Source organism: Eupeodes corollae, chromosome 1, assembly GCF_945859685.1.
Source record: "Eupeodes corollae chromosome 1, idEupCoro1.1, whole genome shotgun sequence".
Taxonomy (NCBI): Eukaryota; Metazoa; Arthropoda; class Insecta; order Diptera; family Syrphidae; genus Eupeodes; species Eupeodes corollae.
In genome coordinates this window covers 220209664-220234291 of record NC_079147.1, presented here as the reverse complement: position 1 = coordinate 220234291, position 24628 = coordinate 220209664, and the positions used below count along the sequence as shown (strand labels likewise).

At 35.3% G+C, this 24628-nt stretch overlaps 2 protein-coding genes across 3 annotated transcripts; one reads left to right on the top strand and one right to left on the bottom strand.

Moving 5' to 3' along the window:
• Window positions 1-425: 425 nt before the first annotated feature.
• Window positions 426-2612, bottom strand: LOC129942018 (cell division cycle protein 16 homolog). Its single transcript, XM_056050809.1, has one exon. It carries the CDS (start codon window positions 2501-2503, stop codon window positions 518-520), a length of 1986 nt encoding a protein of 661 aa, XP_055906784.1. The 5' UTR covers window positions 2504-2612; the 3' UTR covers window positions 426-517.
• A 4398-nt stretch (window positions 2613-7010) lies between these two features.
• Window positions 7011-22681, top strand: LOC129942746 (ras GTPase-activating protein 1). 2 transcript variants are annotated; one of them, XM_056051792.1, is made up of 8 exons: window positions 7011-7966; window positions 15004-15117; window positions 15182-15254; window positions 19665-20074; window positions 20137-20348; window positions 20410-21954; window positions 22019-22169; window positions 22229-22681. In XM_056051792.1, the coding sequence occupies exons 1-8, from the start codon at window positions 7741-7743 to the stop codon at window positions 22375-22377; spliced, it is 2880 nt and encodes a 959-aa protein (XP_055907767.1). In that variant the 5' UTR covers window positions 7011-7740; the 3' UTR covers window positions 22378-22681. The 2 variants fall into 2 exon arrangements, with proteins under 2 accessions (XP_055907767.1, XP_055907768.1); XM_056051793.1 differs by lacking the exon at window positions 7011-7966 and adding an exon at window positions 13762-14832.
• The last annotated feature ends 1947 nt before the right edge of the window (window positions 22682-24628 follow it).

Below are 24628 nucleotides of genomic sequence, written 5' to 3'. Positions count from 1 at the left end.
TCTTTTAGACAGAGTTATGGGGTTCTCCTAGTCTAAAATAAATCAATTTATTTTTTATCTAAATCTGTTAAAACACAAAATTTCACAGCAAAGTTATACTAACTTCATTTTTGACTTCTTTCAAAGTGTTTAGGACACTAAAAGGAAATGTAAACAAATTTTAATCTGTTTATCTCTCATTGCGAGGTGAAACCTTTATTTTACTTGGCTAAATACATAAATAGGTATGAAATGGTCAAATTTGACACAATGAAAAAACGAGTCGTATTCGTTTTAATACAAAATTTCATATCTCTTAGGGGTTGTTGTCTCATTTATAAATCTACTTCTCTAATTTTATTCAAATTGATCCATCCCATTCGGAATAGTCTTAAAAACTTCATTGCTAATTATTCAATAATGAAATTAATAAAACAATAAGAAGGTAATTTTTCATAATCTTATTATTTTGTTCTTTTCTTTAACAAGGCATAATAGTAAGTTACAATTAATCTTAACATTTTAATTTCCCATAAATTTAAATATTTTTCTGCTTGCAATTATTAAGCATCGTTTCCTCGTCCTCAGACTCATTCTGACTCTCCATATGATCTTCAATGCAATTCTTCAAAATCGTTGATGTTACCACACAATCTCTATTCAAAGCCAGACTCTTGTGACAATTCACAATGGCTTCCTCGAGATTTCCCATCAAAGCGTAAATATATCCGATGGCTGTGTATGTCTGGGCCGATTGTGGCTTCAACAATAACGCGAATTGATGGTGTTTCAGTGCTTCTTCGTACTTTTTGTTTTTCCTGCAACAGTGACCGAGATTATTGAATAACGACTCCCACTTCGGAGATATGTCTTCCATATTTTTATTCGAGCGGGCGGTTACAATTTCCACTGTGGCCCGGAAAATATCCTCAGCACTGTCATAGCACTGGTATTCGTACTTTATTATGCCCAATTCGTGCAGAATGAATACGTCGAGTGGGGCGACAAAAAGGGCTTTGTAAAAGAACTGCTCAGCCAATTCGAGGTTTTTCGTCATTCCACATTCAACGCCAATATACAGAAGTGGCAAATGACAGCCCCGCATCAGCTGCGTAGCCTTGAAGTAAGCTGCCATAGCTTGGTCGTGTTCGTTCTCCTTGGCAAATGAATGGCCATAGGCTAACCACGCTGGACCATAGAGGCGATCAAGCGATGTTGCCTTGAGGAGATAACGCCTTGCTGGGTCGCTCTTGCCAATCAAATCGTAGTAGCAACCAACAGCGTACCAGGACAAGGCCTTCTCGGGGTAGTTATCGACCAGTTTGTGTGCCAAATAGAAGAGTTTGCTACAATCTTTAAGTTCGACCAGACAACCAATCTGGACGGTTAATCCATCGCGGTGGTGTGGGTCGATCTTGAGTAACTCGTTTAAAACCTGCAAACAGTGTTTGTATTCACAGTTGTAGAAGAGTTTCAACGCTTTGCCGGCCAGCAGGTCAGTGCTCTTTTCGATTCTAGCTAAACAAGCGGACAATGGTATCATGTTGGCTTCGTCTGATTCCTTGGTTGTGTTGAGAGTGCTGAAGTTCATGCGATTCGAGTCACCATCGTTGGGATATGCCTTCGACAGGCTGTTGTTGAAAAACGACGTCTGAACATTCTTCAGATCCTCGAGAAGCTTATTAGCGGGTGATAGAATGTTTGTTGGTGGTCCTCCTGGAGCGACGAGATTTGAAATTTTTGTCTTATTTAGCTGAACTTCGTGCGGCAGAGTTTTCATTATTTTTCCAGTAAGATCTTTTATAGATTTGAATTTGCTGAAGCGGCTGTTCGCCAGACTTTCGGCATTCATATCCGATCCATCGGTTTCGTAATACTTTTTCAATTTGCTGGAATATAGAGCCGAAACGAGTTTGGTCTCGGCTTCTGTGCACTGTTGGTAGAATGGCAGATGCTGGAGCAATTCATTTTCTTCACTTGCCATGAGCATATCATGTTGAGTTAGGGCGTCCAGCGCCTCAAAACAAAACACAGACTTGTGCAGAGCTTGGGCATAGAAATCAACGGCGAGATCACGATTGTCCATAGCTTCATAGATTTTACCTTTAAAGTAGATAATCGAGGCGAGGACGTTGTTCTTGTTGCTTTCATCCAACCAGATGCTGCTGTTGTCACCGACTATGCACGACTTATTGATAAAAGACGACGATAGGAATTCAAAGTCTGTGGAGTTCATAAGAGTTATGGCTTCGTTGTATTCCTTGGACTCGAAGAGACATTCAAGAACTAAATAGAAGCATATTATGTTAGTCTTTTCCAGGCCATGGTATTTGATGGTATAGACAGCCCGTTGATATTCTTTCAGCAGGAACATGCAATTGGCTTGCATGTAAATGTCTCTGGGATCATTCTCACTCATTAGGGACACCTTTTCGGCCCAGAATAGAGCCGTATTATAACGCCGCATGTCTATGAAGAATTTCACTAGTTTGCGGCATTCTTCGATGTTAATAAAGCCGGTCATAGTTTTAAATTGTTAGTATAATTTAATTAATAATTCCAAAAGCAAAAACCGGTGAAGTGAATTGCTTGAAATTTGTTTTACTATTTCTATTTCTGTCACTTTGTAAACAAGCAGCTGTTTGACAGATGCAATTTGTTTACAAATTGATCATAAAGGGTAGAATGAGACAACAAGTTATAGTTAATGTCATCGTTCAGGTTCAAACCTGAAGCCAAAAAACTGAAATCAAAAACACTAATTTTGTCGTGTGAAATCAAGAACTGCAATCCGACACTTATTTCAGTCAAAAACACTCTAGTATTTACTATTAGAATAAAACTTGTATGACTTAAATATGAAAGGTAACTTATGTGTGTTATTGGTAATACTAAAACGCAGCTATTGGTTTATATGAAAGGTTGATCTATCACCTAGGCCAAGATAGTCGTTGGGAAGTTCAAGAGTGCAATCAAAAAATGAAAATAACAACTAAACTATTTGCAAACAAATTAAAAACAACCTAGAAGTTAAGAGCTCATACAAAACGTTATTCCATAGAGGTGATAGATACCTAATAACAATGTAAGGTATGCGCGTTTGGAGAAGTCGCAATGTAGCGTAATTGGTTTTATAATTTATATACAAAGATTAAGTACAAAATTTCTGCTCGAGCAGATATTTTATATTTGCAATTAAAATTCACACTGCCTTACCACATTCACACTGCCTTACCACATAAGCTAATTGTAAGCATATTCAAAACTTGATACTCTCTTTTCAATATGATAACTTTTGTATGCCTTGTATATGAAACCTATGGTTACTATACAAAATGATAAATTCATGTCATTAACATAATTCTTAGAATTTTACTTCGCATTCATTGAAAAACCTAATTATGAAATTCGCCGGATGAACTACATTGTCGATTCGGAAGACTACCTTATCATTTCTGAACTTGCTTATCGACGATATCAGTTTCTGACATACCTAAAGCACCTACGACATCTTAGATGCTGTGTTAGGCATTATTCACATGAACGCGACCAACGAACGACGAATGATTTACAAAATTTGAGATTTTATACGTTTGAAGACACATTTCCACACAAATTATTAACAAAAGGATAGAAATATAGTTTCAGTTTGATTTATGATCCATACTTTTACTTTTAAATATCTTATATTAATAAATTTAAGAAAACACATTTTATTCGTGTTTCACATTATCCACACTTGCAACAAATAAAATAATCGGGCATAGATACTTTATCTATGAAAATTATTCTTGTTTTGGTTTCGGTGGTGAATTGTGTTTGGCTGTGGCCCCTTGAGAAAATATGGATGCACATGAAATATTTGTTCATTCGTTGGTCGTTGGTCGTGCTCATGTGAATAGTGCTTCAGTATATGTTTATGTGTTCTGTTGTTTTCTAGGGCCTATATCTTTTACTTTGTTGCGGTCATTAAAATAAATTGTATTTAATAGAAAGTCCTTATAAAATGCATTAACTGTTCGATGGTTACAATAAAATTTCGTGGTTTGAATTTGCTATACTTTTGAATTAAGTTCACCAGTTTAGCCTTCATGAAGAAGTGCCAATAGTTAATTGTAGCGATAAAATACTTCGTACCTTTTTTAAATTAGTCAAAGATGCTTTATTGAAAAAAAATACTTTTTAAATTCACATTGAAATTAGTCTAGTTATGAGAGGATCAACACCTCCCTTGATATTTCAAAATCTGTCTAGATATCTCAAGACCTCCCTTAATATTTCACAACTTCTCTTGGAATTTCAAGACCTTCGTTAATATTTAAAGACCTCCCTTGGAATTTGGGGTATTCAAAGACTAATTTTTGTCATTTCTACTTTTAGTAAAAGATTGGAATGCAACTCTTAAGCTAGGCGCGTACATGCAGCTTTTTCGAAACCAAATAGTTCGATCGTTAGTTGCCAAAACATCGCGCACATAAGCAACTCCGAAAGTAATCAACAATATAAACCAATACAGCGGAAACATTTATTCACCTTGACTAAATTTTTCTCCTTCTTGCACTTACAGAAAACTATTCATCGATTTAGTTGAATGTCCGCGCAGATACTTATAATTCCTTGTGACACAAACTAAGGAATTGGTTCGAAGTGATCGTTTAGTTTGTATCAAAACACAAACTAAAAAGTTGCTCGAATGGGTGACAGAATGGTTTCTGCATGTGCGCGGACTCTTATATACATAAGTCTATAGTGCACAGTTTAGAAACCAAACAATTTCGAAACCAAAAGTTGCATGTGCGCGCCTAGCATTAACCGCTTTAGGTGGTGATTCCAATAAGGTATCATTTCATCTTTGTGTGCTATCACACTCAGACTTTCTGTATGCTGAGTGTTTTGCATCTTGTCATTCTCGCATCATAAAACTCGGATGCGTGTTTTATATACTTCCTCGTGAAGTGAACGTTCACCAGTGGAGAATATATTTCTCTATGGACCATCCTGAACCGAAAACTCTGCGGGTTGAGACTTTTTAAAGTATTTCTACTTCACCTACTTTCTCTTTTGCACTTATTTGCGTCTTTCTAAAAATGTCTGAGTGTAATAACACACATTGTTAGATTTTCGACTTATATACTTAAAATGGCCATACACGACCTAACCAATTGTTTCCGAGCCATTTGAACATGATTCAAAATTGCCGACCGAACCACAGCAACTTTGACAGATTGATTATTTTTTCATTTCGAAAACAAGATGTGTATCTGGATATTAATCAGCATACAAATTTCAAGCCTAAAATGCTAACCACGTATAATAAAAGTTGATAACTGACACAGAAAAAATAAAAAAAGAAGGAAAGAAGGAAAGAGACATTAAGTACCTTGAACTTTTGTATGAGATGGACTTAAGGGCCTTGCACATGAGAGCGAACAACGAATGAACGAATGGACGAACAAACGTGATTTTACACATTTCCAAAAGTCAATTTCAAACAAAAGCACCTTTAAATTATAAGAAACCAATTGACACTTATATTAGGATAATAAAATTTTCATTTTGATCTCTAAAACAAGACAATTTTGTAAAAACTATTTGGCAGAGCCGAATCGCAGTGTGGTTGCTACGAACTGTCAAACTCTATTCGCGTTCCACATACCAACCACACTGCAACGAATAAATTGTTCGTGCTCAACTTGGCCTCAAAATTATACCACTCTTGTTTTGTTTGTTGAAAAGTGTAATTAAAAATTGACAATTCGTCTCTGTCAGCGAATAGAAATAAAGCTCAAGTGAAAGAAAAGTCAAAATATGCGAACATCCACAGTTTGCAGTTCGTAGCTCATGTTCAAGATGCTTTAGATAGTTATTAGGTGGTGTGGTGAGAGGCGGTCGACTCCATTTGGATCTTTGGGTTTGTGCTGTATAGCTAGCATTAAAGATTGATTAAGATAAACTTTCAACTTAAGTTTATGAACTTTATATAGTTTATTTCAGTTCTGGGTGGAATCGGCTTAGGTGATAGTTGACTATCATTCTTTTGATGGTCAAACTGACTATCATTTTCATTCCGTCTGTGTAAGATGATTCAACTCAATTTAATTCGATTGAAAAATTTCAGACTGAAATTGTCAAAATTCATTGTTGCCTTGGTAAAATTTTAAATTCATTCTTATAAAATATCTAAATAAAAGTGTCAAATTGGATGTGTTTGAATAAAATTCTTACTTTTGTTGCTTTTTTCGGAAGTCGTAAGCTTTGTCGGTCACAGGAATTTGTTTTTCAACGAAACAAAGCGAACTAAGAAAATTTTCCAGTCGTTTGTGTAAGCGTCTGGTAGCTCTTTTCAGAATAAACACATTTGTTTGAAAATGACTATCACATTTTTGTGATTTTGTGATTCAGCTTTTTAGGTATCAATTTGACTAACACCTTATGTAGTTCAAATTCGACCTTTTTAATTGTCATTTATCAATAATCACCGATTCTTCCCCTGTTTTTATTTAACTTAAAATTCTTTTCATATTTGTCTTTAAATTGGCGCTATTGACAGATTAAAGAAATTATACGTATGGCATGTTGCGATTTTTAAGTTTTGAACTTTTGTCGGATTTGGTAATAGCAAAAGTTTGGCAAATAATTGAAACTGTCACTTTAGCTCATTCTGTAACAGAGGTTTCGTGTGTATGTTAATAACATGTCAAAGCTCTGCAATATACAGAGTACACTTCGAATCATATTTTTTGGTTGTCGTCAAAACTAAATGGAGAAAGCAATACTAAAGTAAATCTAGCTGCTACGCTTTCTCACTCAACGCGAAACAGCAAAATGAAAAACAGCAACACCAACCCTCTATTTAGATAAGAGCAGGTGAGATGACAATTACCAAATATCGGGTTAAGTATGATTAAGAAAAATTCTCTGCTTTGCTCTGTCTCGCCAAATTTCCTGCCTACTCTTTTCAATGTGTAAGAGCGAGCCTAAAATAATTTTGTTTGTTCTTTTTTTTACACCAAAATTTCACTTCGCTTCGTCGTCGTCGTCGGTCAATTTCGAGTCAGAAGATTTGTTCATTCATTTTTACATGAAAAGTTTATTACATTTGCACTAAAATGGAATTTAATCGCATCAGGGTGGTGAAAAACCGATAGAGCGATCGGTAAATAAATAAATTCAATTCGAGAACAAAGAAAAGCATAAATAAATAACAATTAATTTTGTTTTTCGCCGTCGTCGTCGCCTGGTTTTGTTTTCATGCGTTCATAGTGCACCGCTCTCGAACTCGAATCGAATCTCGAAGTGTGAAGAAAATCATATTGAAAGGAGAATCTGAAAAGAATAAAAAAAAGAAAACCTATGAAAAATATATAGAAATTATCATTAAAAAAGTGTCACTTCCTGTGTCTTTTCTCTAAAAGGTTATCATCGGCGGGTGCAGCTCGACTCGAAAAGATATATCTGGATTTTGAGCTTTGAGTCATTGCCTTTGCCTTTGCCATCGCATCGCGAAACGAAGAAATTTTTCTTTTAGGATCGTCTTCGTTTTCGTCGAATTGTCTATTTATTTGGGTGCTGCCGTTGTCACCATTGCAGTGCTTCCGGTGCTCATAAAAATCGTCTTTCTCGTCCCGGATTTGGTTTTTTTAGAATAATCTAAGTTTGTGAAAAGGTTTATTAAAGAAGAAGTTGTTGCTTCGCATTGATTGGTTGTCCGGTGTCGGTGTAGGTGTCGGGTGGACGAGAAGGGGTGGTTGGCTAGTCATAATGGCAGATCTGTTACGTCTGGGTAATATCGATGTTATTCAAAAGGATAAACTCGGATCCCCATCTACTGGATCCGAAGACGGTGGAATGGGCGGATTAGGCGGATTGGGTGGTATAGGCGCCCTGGGTGGTGGTGTTAGTGCAGTGGCTAGTGGAGGTTTGGATTTAGCCGATTTGGCTCATGAATTGGATCAAGATGAATTCGATGGACCCAATATGTCAAATGGTATGTTAATATCAAATTCAAATTTGTTTGCTTTATTAAGAATTCCAAAACTTCGCATAGATTATAGAACTTTGAACAGAATGTTTTCATATTTACATCATCCAATAGTTAATAACCATTCGTACCTACGGAATAAGAAGAATCAAACACGAGAAAAAAAAAGTAGGTACATGATTCGTACATTGTCACTGTAATAAAGGGAACTGATGAGTAATCCTGGCATAACATGTGTTGTGCAAAAATTACTCTCTAATAAAATGCCTTCACTGGGATCTAATTTTACTTTTTCGAACAGTCTTTTGGGAATCCTCCAGCAGAATTCGTGTACTTGAAACTTTATTTAAATAGTGTCACCTAGGTCAAGCTTAATCCTTGATACAATATTTGCTTTAAGGTAGATTACATACATTCATGATTGTGTAGTTGTTCATCCTCGTCAACGAGGTCAACAAATATTCGTTCGAACATTCGGACATTTCTTTTGAACACATTAAAGAGGGCGGAATGTCTTACTCTTGGATCCATATGTTAGTACCCATTACTCGAGGTGATAAACCACGAGTTAATCAGTGGATTTACTCATTCTTTAAAGTATTTCGAAAACTTCATCTTGATTGCTCCAGGTAAATGACAATAAATGCTGTCACTGACAAAGAAGACCGTTATCTCCATTGTCTTAAAATCAGTTTCAATAATGATCGGAACTTAAACAATTGAAGGATCTACAAATTAGGCGTGCTAGTGAAATTGAGTTCAATAACCAGAAAGTTGTTATCATTTATTTCTCAATTGAAAAGCAGAAAGTTTTCCGGGAAATACAAATTCGTTTGGTCAGTGGGACGGAGAGGAATTTGTTTGGCAAACAGGTTGTGTTCATTTATAAGCCAACAAGAAAATCGAAAAATCATCCTCTGAAACAAAAGAGGCCAACATTTTCGCATTTTTACCGCGGTGTATAATGGTACCTTTGTAGATTTGGATTCCCCGCTGAAATTGTCGGCAAACGGAAACCCCGATGTTACACAATTGATTACTGTGCACTCAGATAAGAACCAACAAATCATTAACAAACGAAGTTTTCAGAAAACTATTTGTACGTTTGCGTTTTTAAAAGTTAAATTTTTGTACGACTGGAATCACAAAACGCATCACATATCGATAATCCAGAGACATACAAATCTGATCAGACTTTAAAGAATATTTCTTGCTGCTACTCAACCTATGCATGCCTCCAGTGCATATCGAAAGCATGCCTCAAAATCTTGCTGATCCTCTTCTCGACAACCCCATCACGGTCAACGAATTAAATGAATTTCTTCAAAATACAAAAAGAAATAAAGCGCCAGGTCAAGACCGAGTGCCATATGAGTTCCTTACCAAAGCCCCACAATCAGCAATAAATATATTAGCTAAACTTTTCAATCGAATGCTCGAATGTGGAAAAGTGGAATCAGATTTCAAAACAACTATTATTTTCCCAATTTACAAAATAGGTGATCAGAACGTCGTCCAAAACTATAGAGGGATATCGTTTATGGACACTATTGCAGAAAGCTTTGCCGGAGTTCTATTACCAAGACTACAGCAATGGGAAAAAGAGTATAGTATCCTAAATGAGTACCAAGCTGGATTTCGAGAAGGCTACAGCACTGCTGATAATCTGTTTAACCTCTTCAATATCATAAAACTTCAAATGAATGACAACAAGAAAGTTTACTGTTTCTTCATTGACTTTAAAGCGGCGTTTGACTATATCGACTGAAGAGCACTTTTATACAAACTGCAAATTTTAGGGATTTCTGAAAAACGTATCCAAATTATAAGAGATCTGTATGATAAAACAACAGCTGCGGTATGGGATGGGGAACAATTGTCAGACTGGTTTGAACCAACGATGGATGTTAAACAAGGTTGCTTGCTGAGTCCACTATTTTTCGCGCTCTATATAAATGATATCCATGAGTTCATAGGAGGAGGGGGGGGGGGGGGGTATTTCGCTGAATGGAATGCAAATTCGATTGATAATGTATGCGGATGACATTATGCTAATAGCTGATAAGACAGACAAAATACGAGGCATGAGAAATAAAATGACAGAATACTGTCAACGGCGGAATCTTGTTATAAACCTGGAGAAATCGAAAGTGATGGTATTTAGAAAAAGAGCTGGTAGACTTAGCCAAGAAGAAAATTGGAAGCTCAACGGAGCAACCATTGAAGTTGTTAGCAAATACAAGTACCTTGGTGCATAGCTAACTTCCGGACTAAGCCTAACGTAGCACTTCAAAGAACAAGCTAGACAGACCTTAAATTTTACGTGGAATCAGTTTATCACTAATAAAGATGTCAAATTAACTTCTAAGATCGATATCTTCAACGCGGTTACCAGGGCTATTCTCGGTTATGGAGCACAAGCATGGGGGAACTTACAACATGATGAAATGGAAAAGATGCAAAGATACTTCTACAAAAATGTACTCGGTCTGCCAAGTGTGACGCCTAACTTTATCTTGAACCTTGAATGCCAGTTGAAACCTGTCTTTGAGTACACGATGAGATGTCATATGTACTATGTGGAAAGAGTTCTCAGTGCTTACGCAAATAATAGGTTACCAACATTTTTAGCCAAGTTGATAATTGAAAAGAAGATTTTCTGGTTTAGGAGTTGGGAAAATAGCCTTTATCGGGAAGATGTAGAACAGTTGGATTAGATCGTGACAAACAAAACTCTGTTTAAGCTGGTTATGGATGGCGTAGCAGTTTAAAAATCGAGCGCGAACACTTAGAGTCTCTGCAATGTGCACAATAAACGAGAACACACAGCTTATTCCATTTCCTTGATTATACTGCTGATAAAGTTTACGTCTCGGATGACTGGGATGTCTCCAAAACAAGAGCAGGGCTAATTATGCTTAATAGAACACGAACGACAGAAACTGAAAATCTAAACTGTACTCTGCAATTCAACCGAAGAAGAGACTTGATATGAATACTATAATAGATTTCTTAAATGTAATAAAGGATTGGAACTGCATCATCGAATTACAAATAGCACTGAATTATCGCCAACAACTAATAAATTAATTTAACAACTAGAATTTGAAACGTATCTTAATTATATTTTTGCCTTAAAAATAATTATAAATCTAGGGAAGTTTTTAGAAACAATTGTATTAATTGCGACAGACGACAAAAGTCATTGTTGAACTTTTTTGTTTGAAGAAATAATAACACATTTGTTAAATTATTACTAATTCTATAAGAACTGAATCAAATCATAAAATTATAAGAAACAATTTAATGTATGGATAAAGTGAAATAAACAACATTACTTACTTACATACAAATTTGATCTTTTCGCAATCAAAATGCGCAAAAGAAGTGAGTGGAAAAATTCAAGAACAGTCGTGAAAAGGTTTTAAATACATTTTAAAGACGCAAAATAAACCTTTGAGAGTTCATAACTGTTGGTCTAACCATTAATTCTAAACCGATATTTTTTTAATAATGCTACAATAGTTTTGGCCTTTTCAAAATTATTGTAAGGACAAATTCGGTCACTTTTTATTTATCGATCTATAATAATATTAGGTATAAATGGAAAACTTAATTTATTTGTTTTTTTTTTTATTCTCCGTCCTTCACATCGCAGCGGAAATGTTTCCTTTTGCGGAGGTGAGTAAAAGGGTTTAGAGTGTTTTAAGCTATCTCAATCATATTTGATTCGAGCAGAGCCGCCAGTAAAAGTTATAAGATTTTAACGTTTTTTTTTTAACACCAAATTTGTATCACCTTCAAAGTATTCACCTTTGACCGCAACGCACTTCTGCAAACAATGCTTCCATTGTTCAAAATATTTTTCAAATTTGTTTTTTGTTTCACCTCCTCTACGGTAATAAAACGCTTTCTCATGACCTTTTTAAGTCTGGAGAACAGAAAAAAATCACAGGGTGCCAGATCCGGTGAGTAAGGGGGGTAAACGATTGATGTCATGCCGTTTTTAAGCTCCAAATATGCATTAACTCGACGCTGCTTTTGCTCGCCTGTGAGAAGACTCGGGACAAATTTGGCTGCAACTCGTTCCATGTGCAAATCTTCGGATAAAATCCTCTGAATTGAACTCCATGATATTCCACTCATTTCAGTGAATTGATCAATGGCTCGGCGATGGTCTTCACGTACGACAGTAATGATTTTGTCAACGTTTTCCTTTTCTTGACGTTACGGGGCGTCCTGAACGGGGCTGGCCTTCAATGGACATTTCACCATTTTTTAAACGAGAAAACCATTCGAAGACTGTTGACTTGAGCATTTCAGCTGTTTCCGAGGCAGATTTACCTAACAGCAAGCAAAATTTCACAGCCGCGCATTGCCCTCGCCAATTGGCCATCACGTTTTCGCCGAAATAGAAAAAGGCGTTTTTTTACGAAAATTCTTACGGAAGAAACAATACACTTACAGCGACAGAATTTCGGACATTAACTCATGAGACTCCATCCTAAAACATACCTTGTCGGACAATGACTGCCCCCACTCCCTGTCCCCAAGACATACAGCCCGATTCCCGTTACTTTGGGTCCCCCCAAGCATATTCTTTTTTTTTTTTGTTAGAATACTTATTAGTAGCATATCATTATCTATCGTCATTGCGTATAATAAGTCGTTTTTGTTAATCTTCATTAACGGAAAGGAGATGGACGGTCCAAAACTGATGTTACACTAACAGAAGATTTTTGTAATTTAGAACAGAGTAATTATGAACTTAGTACCTTAGTTAGTGCGTTGGACTGTCATGGGAGAGGTCTTGGGTTCGATTCATGCCTGTGCCACCTCTTGCGAGGAATTGACAAATTCCCCAAGAGTAATTCTTGTCATGAAAAAGTGCTTTCTCAAATTAGCCGTACCGAATTCGGCATATAAACTGTATGTCCTCTCCATCCCTGCAATAACTAGTACACAGAAATGGTTGAGAGTTGTAAGTCACTAGGCTCTGGTTCCCAACGGACTGTTGCGCCACCAAATTTATTTTTTTATTCTGAACTTATTGGAAATATTTACGCTAATTTAAAAAAAACGTACATGACAATCAAATAGCAGGAGATATGATGGAGCATTTGTCAATAGGCACTGTTATAGAGTCAGAAAAGAGCACCTTATAGCCAGTAGAGTTTTTTAACTTACTTTACATGTCAGATGTTCCTTCACATAAGCTCCAATTGAAATTAAGCGTTCCAGTAATGCTTTGGCAAGACTTCACAAAACTTGGGCGAAACATTATTAGTGCTAATATCGTTAACTGGCGGCTTTGGAAGAGGTGAACATTTACATCCTACATCTTTAACCACTCCAATTCAAAAGGCTTCAATTCCCCTTTAAACTTAGTTTCGCTATGATAATTAATAAGGTGCAAGGGCAACCACTTTAAGTAGCTGGGATGAACCTAAAAAAGCCGAGGTTCACTACTTTAACAATAAACAAATTTACTGTTGGTTCTTCTTTCTTGCTTTTGGCTGTGGAAAGGTTACCAACTAACTTATGTATACTTGCCACTGGAATGTCTTGTGATGAATGTCATAGTTTCTTACAAAACTGAGATTATACTTGTTTGTAGAGCATGTTTCGTCCACCGTCTTTTATATAAACCGGCAACCGAGTTTGTCATTCAATTAACTAATGACACAAATTCCATTGTAAATATGTACATATTTCAATTCAAACAGGATATAAAAACTAAAAGCATTATAAACATTAAGAAAGTAATTTATTTAAAAAAAAAAAACAAACTTCATGTTGAATAAGTTAACATAAAAAAAATGTTAATCAATTTTGAGTGTGCAACAGACGACAGAGTAACATCATTCTCTTAATCATCCATTTGCTTGGTTATGCTTTCGGGTTATGTCTATGACTATGTCTACCCCATAGGGTATCATTTATTTCAATCAAATCACCTCACATATTCTCAATGTTTCGTTTTCAATACACAAGTTCTTAATTTCCATATCATGAGTCATCTCTATGTGTGAATCTCTCCATCGAAATCTCAGGAACGTTTACTTAGTTTGACCTCTTTCTCTCTGTGTATTTTTGCGCTGCGTTGTGTCGTCGTGCCTGATTTCTCATTCCTCTTATATTGTCTCATATATTGACTAACGTCTATGTACAGTACATATTTAAAGTTTCTTTGTTAATTATTGTCACACACTCACATCATTACACAAAAATTTATTAATCGAAAATCGGAAAAGACTTCCATTGAAATCAAAGGAACAAAAAGAAACAAATGAAAATACAAAACGAAACAAAATAAAATAATGTAGATACTGTTGAGTTGGGGCTAGTGGCCGATGTCATTACTGCCTACTATCGTTGTCTGTCATAGAAAAGGAATAAACAACAACTTGACAAGAGTGAACTTAGAGTCATAGCCAGTCAACGACGACATAGCTAAGCTAGCCAGAGCACCAGTAGTAACATCAATAGCAGCAGCACCAACAGCAACAACCTTGTGTGGAATTTGAGTGTTTCTTTTTACGCTGCTTATTCTCTTACTTCCCTGCTGTGTGCCTTGTCCCCGAATGAATCGATTACTAACTGATTTCCATCGAAACCGAATGCCAATAATAATCAAGTCAGCGCAATATAGAAAACGGGCCAGTAGCCAGAAGTTTTGTGGTAATTCGATGCGGTATATGCGGAGTTGTTTATCTTGTACAAATAATATAATAATTATTTTTATCAAACCATCATTGGCCAAGCACTGTGAACTGTTTTGCAGTTGCAGTTCATGAAAAACGACGACATTCAAATGTCTCTAAGAAGTACTGGTAGTACAGGAACTTGTGATTCCAATAGTGTCACCAATGGTAAGAACTGCATTTCGATCAATTAAAAAACAAATCTATGATGCAACAACTTTTTGAATGAATCCTGTTCGTTTTTTTGCTTGTAGTTAATATTTTGAAATATTTTATCTTTCTTTTATTAATATGTATTTATAAGTATTTATTAATTGGAAATATTTATTTTAATTACAGGTGAAAGACCGGCAATCATTGCACCACCGGAAAGTGAATGGTATCATGGCAGATTGGATAGATATTCCGCTGAATCCCGATTGAGGGGCACTGGCAAGTTAGGAAGCTATTTAGGTGAGTTTTGTGATTAGTTGAATTTTGTTATTTGTTTGAATTAAAATCTCTTCTACATCAACAGTTAGAGAAAGTGACAGAAAACCTGGTTCCTATGTTCTAAGCTATCTGGGTCGCACAGGAATCAATCATTTTAGGTGAGTTATGAACGTTTAAATACATTTGTGGTTAATAGAAAACAATTTTAAATTCAGCTAGAAAAATAAAAACAAACTAATGTTAATGTAAAATAAAACAAAAATATAATTTTCAGAAGAAGTTTAGTGCAGTTGATTTTGAGTTTTTAGATCTGTTGGAGACTAAGTATGAATATACCGCTTAAATATTTTGTATGTCTTGTTTTTGGTTCATATTTTCCTTGTTGTTTATCATGACGTGTAATGTCAATGTGTATCATTTAGATAGATGTTTCTCCATTCAAAGGAATTCTATCCCATCAAATTTCAGTTGGTGTCTAGTCCCAAGGCTGTTGCAGGCCAATACCTGTACTTTTATTACTTTAGGGGCGATTGTCTCATTCGTGGTTTGCCGTTCCGACCGCGAAGTAGCAGTTAATTTTATAAATTACGTCTGTTCAGTTGTCTTTGTACGTCTTTTTTTGTCAGAGGTGTGTGGCTCGACTTGTGATCTTTGAAGTTTTCGGAAAGCTTTGGAATACAAACAACACCCTTGCAGACACTTCCCCTTTCCTCTTATACATTTTCCAATGGAGTTTGATGTTTTCCTCGAAGTGACAAGGATCTTATAATTTCTATTGGGAAACTAAGAGGATTTTAGCAAACTTTTTCTCATTAGCGGAGTGATATTGTCGGTCACTCAACGCTAAGCCTTTATGTACAAGATTTAATGCATTTGATTGGAAATTAACAAGTCTTCCTGAAGCCATATCATTTTTTGTACCAGCCTTTTCTCAATGGATCTTGACATCTATTTTCTATTTTTTCTTTTTCTACGCTAAATTGGATGTTCTTGTTATATTATTTGAGGAGGCATCGATATTTCGCAAAACCGAGTGAAATGAAATCGAGATCTATGATCGATTTTATAACGGGAGCGGGTCGAAATGCTGTATTTTAAAAAAAAACTATCGGAAAAATTCTGTATCATACTGTATATATTCATAATACCGTATAGTTATAATACTGTATCTCAAAATGCTGTGTTGTCAAATACTGCATCTGATTATACTGTATCTTAAAATTCTTAATAAAATTCTTCTTAAAATGCTGTATGAGCAACATATTATCTAAAAATACTGTATTTTTGCAAAATTCCGCTCTTAAGGGGGTATTCTAGTCTAGAGACATACATTTTAGGTAATTTTTGAAGTGCTGTAGAAAAAAGCAAGCAACAATTTTACCATCGATTTTTTTATACATTATTTATTCACATTAGAAGCATACACAAAAAAAAATAACTCTCCTAGAAATCTAAAATCAAAAACTAAAAAAGATTATTAATCTACAATAATGTCGCAATGTCTGGAACTACGGAAAAGTCTAAAAAAAAGTGCCTAAAAAAAAAAAATTTACCACACTACCACTTCCATTTGTTAAAAATAGTAAAAATGAAAATTTGGGGATGTCCGTAGTTCCATATAAATCGGTTCTGCAGAACCTGAGAAATCGTGGGTATCAGATTCAATCAGACAGTTCTGAGAAAAACGCGTTTAAAGTACCCCATTATTTCTTTTGTTCTATTAGTTGCAGCCCAACCGATTTGGATGGCTGCTCAGCAAAATACTTATTTCTCCGAAAATAATTTGAATTTGGGAAAATCCTCTCGTAGACATATTCTTAAATATTTAAACTATGAAAATATGAAAAAAAAAATCGATTTTTTTTTTATTTCTAGACACAGAATACCCCCTTAAGCTTCAATTATAGAGAACAACAAAAGCAGAACTCGATTTCCGCATGTACATTATATAAATAAGTAAATAACAATAGGCAATAATAGTTATAAGTAACAATCTCTGAATTGTATATACAAATGTAAGCAACAAAAATTCAAAGACTTATGAAATATCATGTGTTATTGTTCAAGGGAAGTATATTAGAACATTATGCCAATGAAAAAATATTGTGATGTTTTCTTTATTAAAGTAATCTGTTTTTAAAATTCTGTATTTCAACATGCTGTAAATAGGCTGACAAATAACAATCGTTTTTATAATGTAAATTATTATAATGTACATTATCAAAAAGATTTTTTTTTGTCAGCCTATTTACAGCATTTTGAAATACAGAATTTTGGTATACAAAATTTTAAGATACAGAATTTTGAGCTACAGTATTTTAAATACAGTATTATGATCCATTCAGGATTTCGAACCCAACCCGTTTAAAACTTCAAACACTTTTCGAATTCATTTATGTGAAATTAAAGTATTTTACATACAAATATAACATTTTTTGCTGTTCTTTGCAAAATAAAAAGCAGTTTCCAAATATCGGTTGGAAAAGATTGCTGTCGAAGCATAGTTTTTGCATTCATCTTGAACGTTTTTGAAAGAATATTCTACTACTCAAAATATTAAAGAGAAGACTTTTGGTGTACTTAAAAATAATGTCCTTTCGTTTCCCACAGATACAAAGCTGCAACTTCTTACGATTCAAGCGCGTTATATAAAAAAGTTAACGGTTTTTGCTTTAAGTGCATTTACTATTGATCAATTCAATTCAATTCAAATATTAATTTATTGCAAGTAATCATTATACATTTTTTGAATTAAGCATTAGCTTAGCCGTCAGCTCGAATGGTTACTTTAAAATATTTAAGTATACAATTGTACAAGTATATATGTATAATGGTATAAAATTAAAGAAAGTAAAAATAGGTATGATTTGATTGTATACATATTTGCATTATATGATTTATGTTTATTCCGTTATTATAAGCATTCTGTAGTGGCAGCTAGCTCTGACATATTTGACAAGGTTCCCCCAATCTGATCCATTTAAAATTTCAATTGTTTCCTGTACTGATAGGGATGGTCTACCAAAGCATACTCTTCTTTGCTGGTTAAAAATTGGACACACACTGATGAAATGAAAGCAATCTTCCTTACCTCTCAAGTTACATAAATTACAAAATTGGTCAAAGCTTCCGTTGTATGGTTTTCCATTTAAATGTAGAACTTCGCATCTTGATCTAAAAATCAGGAGAATATCTTTATAGGAGAGAGAATCTTGGAAGTAGTTCTTGTCACACAAGTTATAATTATGCTGGCTATAGAGTAATCTGCTCTCCGACTGCCGAGCATTTTCAATCTGATTTCGGTTAGATTCTTCAAGTTTATAGATGATTTCGTAGAACTTCGTTTTCATCTGAACAATATTGTTAATATTGATCTTCACAACTTCTCCACAGGAGCAGCAACGTTTTCCCATGTCCTCATCCATCAGTTCTTATTCCGAATTTTGTAAAGCATCATAACGAGTATCTTACATAACCGAGTTTCCCGTAGACCAAGCACTTTAATTAAATAATCAGCCTGTAACTTTAGACTTAAAGTAAAAAGTTTTGGCAGGCCTGTTTCCAAATAAATTGAATAGTTTGGTGCTGTTAACGGAATTTGGAATATTTTTTTTTTTAAATTTCTTTGAAATTTTTGAATTTCTTCGTATTCTTGCATACCCCATAATTGTGCCGTATGAAAAAGTGAGGATTTCACGACTGCATTGAAAATATTAGATTTTGTTTTAAGGTTTATGTGATCGTTAGAGAAAATCGTTTTTGATTTTTCTACAAGGTGCTCGCTATAATCTAGAGTTTGATTAAGTAAATCTGGCATGTTTTTCCTCTTTTTTTATTGTTTTGTATTGTTAAAGTCATAGTCAACTGGATGTTATTTACACGGATTGACAACATACTGCTTCGTAAACTAAAAAGTTCTGAGATTGACTATAGTCTCTTTAAGTGGACCTCTTGTTTTTTAATGGTACTGGAACCTCGAGATCTATTCAGGAGTTCCTTACGTTAGTCGTCTTGACTCACATTTATTTAAAATATTTATTGATGGTATTTTTAAAAACAAAGTTCTGCCAATGTCTCATATTCGCTGATGATCTTAAATAATTTTGAAAAGTAAATTCGATTTATAACTGCTTAAATCATTTGTCTTAATGGTGCATGGTTAACCCCTGCAGAGAACTGTTATAGTAAAAGAATTAGGTGTTTCCTTTGATTACAAGTTTGCTATTGTTGCAAAAGCCAAAACAATTATTGGTTTCACTAATAGGAACTGAACTGACTTTTTGGATCCATATATAGATTGTCACTTGAGTATGCTGATATCATATGAAACTATTTCCAACAAAAGTTTTCGTTCATAGATTTAGATTTTAGGGATCCTGAAACGTCGACTATGGTGTCATCAGATTTTTTAATTTGGGTTAGGGATTGGGTTTTTCAAAAAATGTATATTTCTGGTATACAATAAATTGACATATATTCCACAGTTATAATATTTTCTTTATTAAGGGTATACTAAGGCGTATGTGTATTTTTTTTCTGAAACTAATTCAATATTTATTCAATTTCAGAATCACAGCTGTTTGTGGTGACTTCTACATCGGTGGCAGGCAGTTCATTTCACTAAGCGATCTTGTTGGCTATTACACCTCATGTAGTGATCTTCTAAAACGTGAACGTCTTGTGATACCTGTTGCTCCACCAGAACCAGTAAATGACAAGAAACGTGTTGTTGCCATACTCCCTTATACCAAAATGCCCGACACAGACGAATTGAGTTTCCAAAAGGGCGATATATTCTTTTTACACAACGACATGGGTGACGGATGGTTGTGGGTTACTGCTCATCGTACCGGTGAACAGGGAATGATTTTCCGAGAGTTGGTCGACGATTTAGATGCTTCCATTGATCCCAACACGGTGTTTCCATGGTTCCATCCAAATTGTACTAAGAACGAGGCTGTTGATATGTTAGTCAAAGGTGAGAAAGATTTTTACATGCTATTGCAAGATCATAAAACAAACATAACTTTCTTTTTGCAGCTGGTCCGGGTAGTTTTCTAGTCCGTCCGAGTGACAATTCTCCCGGTGACTATTCCTTGTTCTTTCACATTAACAACCAAATCCAGAGATTTCGAATTGAAAAGAAAGGTGTCCGTTATCTGATGGGTGGGAGAACTTTTGAGTGTCTCGATGCGGTGATTAATCGTTACCGTAAGGAGCAGATCGTTGAGGGGCACACTTTGAATCATCCCGTAATGAAATTTAAATTGAAATATATTTGTTATAACTTAATAATTTGTGTATCTTTGTAAGGTCGTCAATGGAAGTCAGCCAGAGTTTAATCAGCAGTTTGTTGTGGAAAAAGCAGCCGAAAAAATCTATGCTACTTTGCGTGAGTGTCGAGATCAAATTGGGCTTAAGAAAATCAAGGGAATTAAGCAACATGGTCATTTGAATAAGAAATCCGACAAGACTGCCAAATGGAAGCAGCTGTACTTTGCGCTCATTATCGAAGGCTCTGAGACACACCTCTGCTTTTATGACAATCCGAAGAAAACAAAGCCGAAAGGCTTGATCGATTTGTCCTGCGCCTATTTATATCAGTGCCATGACTCACTTTGGGAGCGTCCGTATTGCTTCCAGATTGTGGAAAGAGCTCTGCCATGCCTGGCCACGGTCACTTACTTGTGTTCCCCTAGTCAAGAAAGCTATGTCGAGTGGATAAATGCTTTGAAAGCACAATGTGGTTCGCAACTTAGTCGAGCCCAGAAAAAGGTGCCACGCTTGAGAGAACTGCGTTGTCTGAATTTACATGTGCTGGAAGCACATCGGCTGCCATTTAAACTTGTGCCACATCCTTATTGTACGATTTCGTTAAATCAAGTGAAAGTTGGAAAGACCCGCGTTAAAATTGCCCCTGATCCAGTTTGGGAGGAGGAGTTCGTGCTCGACGACGTACCGCCAGATGTAGTTACTCTGACAATAACATTGCTGAGTCGTGGCAAACGCGGTAAGGATTCGGAAGTGGCAGAACTGACAATTGATTTGGCGAGTCTGAAAAACGGTCAAGAAACAGAAGAATGGTACCAACTGACGGGTATGACTCCCATGGGTGAGTGGGGATCTCTACGTTTGCGAATGAGGTATCTTGACGATTTGATAATGCCATGCGAGGAATATAGTCCTTTGCAGCAGTTGCTTCTTGAACCAGAACTCTATGCGGTTAAAGCGCTCGCTGAACGTTGTCACAACGACCGTGTGCCATTGGCGACATCGCTGTTGCGCGTTTTTCGGCATGAAAAACGTGAAACTGAGCTGATACGAGTTTTGTGCCAAGCGGAAGTCGCCAGAGAGAACGAAACTACTACCCTGTTTCGAGGGGCATCACTGGCTACTACTCTAATGGATCTCTACATGCGAACAGAATGTCATGGCTTTTTACAGTCAGCTGTCTCAGAGACTGTACAGCGAATACTCGAGAGCAAGCAATCAGCTGAGTTGAATCCGACTAAGATGGACGTAAATGACGATGCATGTTCGAATGCAGAGTTCCTGCTTCAGATTTTGGATCTTGTTACCCAGTCGATTTTCACATCGCCCGATGCGTGTCCACGAACAGTTCGATATATTTGTAACTGTTTGCAGAAGGCAGTAGTGACTAAATGGCCAACGGAGCGTTTGGTACGTACCAGAGTTGTGTCTGGGTTTATATTCCTGCGGCTCTTGTGTCCATCTCTGTTAAATCCACGCCAGTTTGGCTTGGTAAATGAGACACCGGCAACGGCGGCTACTCGTTCATTAATAATGGTAGCAAAGTGTTTGCAGAATTTAGCCAATCTCATCGAGTTCGGTGGAAAGGTAAGAATTATTGTGATCATTAAGAAGTCGTATCATAACATTCTGCTTTTAATAATTTCTTGAGGAACCCTACATGGAAGTTGTTAACCCCTTTATTCTTAAAAATAAGGAACGTATGATTGTCTTCTTGGACCAATTGTCATCGGTAACCGATCCAAATCCACCACCAGGGATGTTCATTGAGCAGAATAGCAATAATCTCTGCTCTGACACGGGTATGACCTTGACTTAGACTGTGCTCTGCACATTTAAAATGTTTTTTCCTTTCTTTCAGGTCGTGAATTGGCAACACTTCATCATATTTGCGTATCCTATCTGCCGCAATTGCAGGAACTTTCAAGCATTATGTCGATAAAAAAACTGGTCACTGTCACAGATATGTTGACGAAGCACAAACTCAAATATCGTGAGATGATAAGTTAAGCTGAAAAATTAAAGAAAAGTATATAAGTTGTCTTCTATCTAAAAACAAATAACTTAGAAATCAGAAAATGAGTTATCATTCGATTTAGTAAGTAAAACAAAAATACAAAACATGCTGCATTTTTTCATTCATAAAATGACATTCAAAAATAATAATTGTCAGCATTTCTTTTCAATTATTGTCCTTTATTATACTTTGTGTGTTTTTTCATAAACAAAAACAAATTTAATATGTTATTCATTTAGTGAAGCAATACTCCTTTATCGCTTTGTATTTATAACAAAAAGAAAAGAAAAAAACAAACATAAATCAAACACTGCGACCTAGTCAAAGAAAGTGAATCTTTACAATAAAGTGTTGAAAATTTTCGCACGCACAATAAGTATATTAATATATGTAGCTATTGTATCCTTTAAGTTTGTGTTTTGCATTTTAATTTATTTGTTTTTATGTGTATGTGTGGTGTAAAGAACAATGAACATTTTTAATGTTTTTTTTTTTTAACAATTAAGTGACAAAAAAGAATGGCTCATTTCTTACATTTATAATGAAAAGACAGTCCGTTCGTTGTTCGTCGTCATATGAAACAGATTTCTTCTTTGCTGCCATTGGCTATGTGGTTAAGATTCAAAGACTGAGAACACCGCTTTTTCGATCAGTAAGGCTTCTCCATCGCCATTCTGCACAAGACTCCTAATTGGGATCAGAAACACTATGGAGAGATTTGAATATAGTCTCATTTTCATCAGGAGAAGGCTACTACCGCTTTACCAACTTTATTCAACTTATGTTTGGGTAAAGTGAATTTCAAATCATGCTTTTTCGGCTGAATAGCAGTCTTGTATTAGTCATCTCAGTAAAATTTCTTCTGTTTCGAACAGTCAAAAAGAGATTAGTCTTGTTATCTGAATATGCTATTATGCGCAATACTCGTATTTATAGGACCACAGCGAATCGAACATTCGACTCAAAGCAATAGTCACTAATATCTCTTTTCCCATTTTAATGTTAACTTCAGAAGAAAAACTTATATTGCCCCTGATAAACTCTTCCAAAATGTCTTCGTCATGAAAAAGTGCGTTCCGCTGTTCGGAGTCGATATAAAAGTTCTCCTTATTTTATTTATTATTATTTTTTTACTTATAGAAAATTCATGGTATTTATGTTTTCAAGTGAAAATATTTCCAAATTAATTTCTTTAATACAGAAAACGGGCAATATTGTGATGGACAATCATCTCGTGAGGTTGTTTTTCTATAATTATTTTTCCAATTTATATATTTGGATAGAAATTCCTGAAAGCATTTAGCACATTTTTTATCGTGTTTTTTAAAAATGTTCATCATTGTTCTTTGCTTCAAAAGTTAGCTTTACAAGCTTTTCGTTAGCAAAAAAGAAATACAATTATATTAAAAATTCACACAACACAAAGTAAAAAAAAATAAATAAAAACCACAATCAGGTATTTTATAAAAATAATCATAAATTAATTATATGGTGTAAGTGCTGCGTTCCTCCTTTGATGAACACCAAACAAGAAAGAATTAAAAAATAATAAATACCATTATACAATAATTCATACAGTGCGGCACTTAATTATGGGCACACTGTGATATTCAAATTTTTAACCTAGAAACAAGTTAGTTTATTCAGTTTTTTTTTCATTAAGTGGTTTTATGTACATGTGTACTATCAAATGCATTTCATTTCGTTAATTTACTACTAAATTATTATTAACAAAGAAGCTCTCCAATGTAATTGTTTCACCAGAAATGGCAATATGAAGTGGCTATGCGAACAATTTTTCAGAGAGCTGAGAAAGCTTGATCTAAATTCCGGAAGTGGTGCTGCCGATGCAATTGCATGGGAACTGATGGATAGTCAGAGTTTCCTTTAGGAGTCATTCCGACGGTAATATATGTATTCAAAACTTATCTTGCTTCAAATTGAATGAACCCATTTCCTTAAAAAAAATATTCAAAATAAAGAATGCCATAAGTATTGGTATTCTCCCAGATCTACATTACAACAGCAGCATTTACCATTTTTAAAGCGAGTAGATCCCGCTTAGATAGCTTTTTCGAAAAAAGATTATCCTTAGCTCCTTTAATATTGGACATACACCGATGAAGTGGATAGTGTTTTCGTTCACTCCCATATTTCATAAGGAGCAAATATTAACCAAATCTTTTCTATGTGACATACAATTTAGGTTAAGAAGTTCACCTCTAACTTTAAAAATAGTTCCAA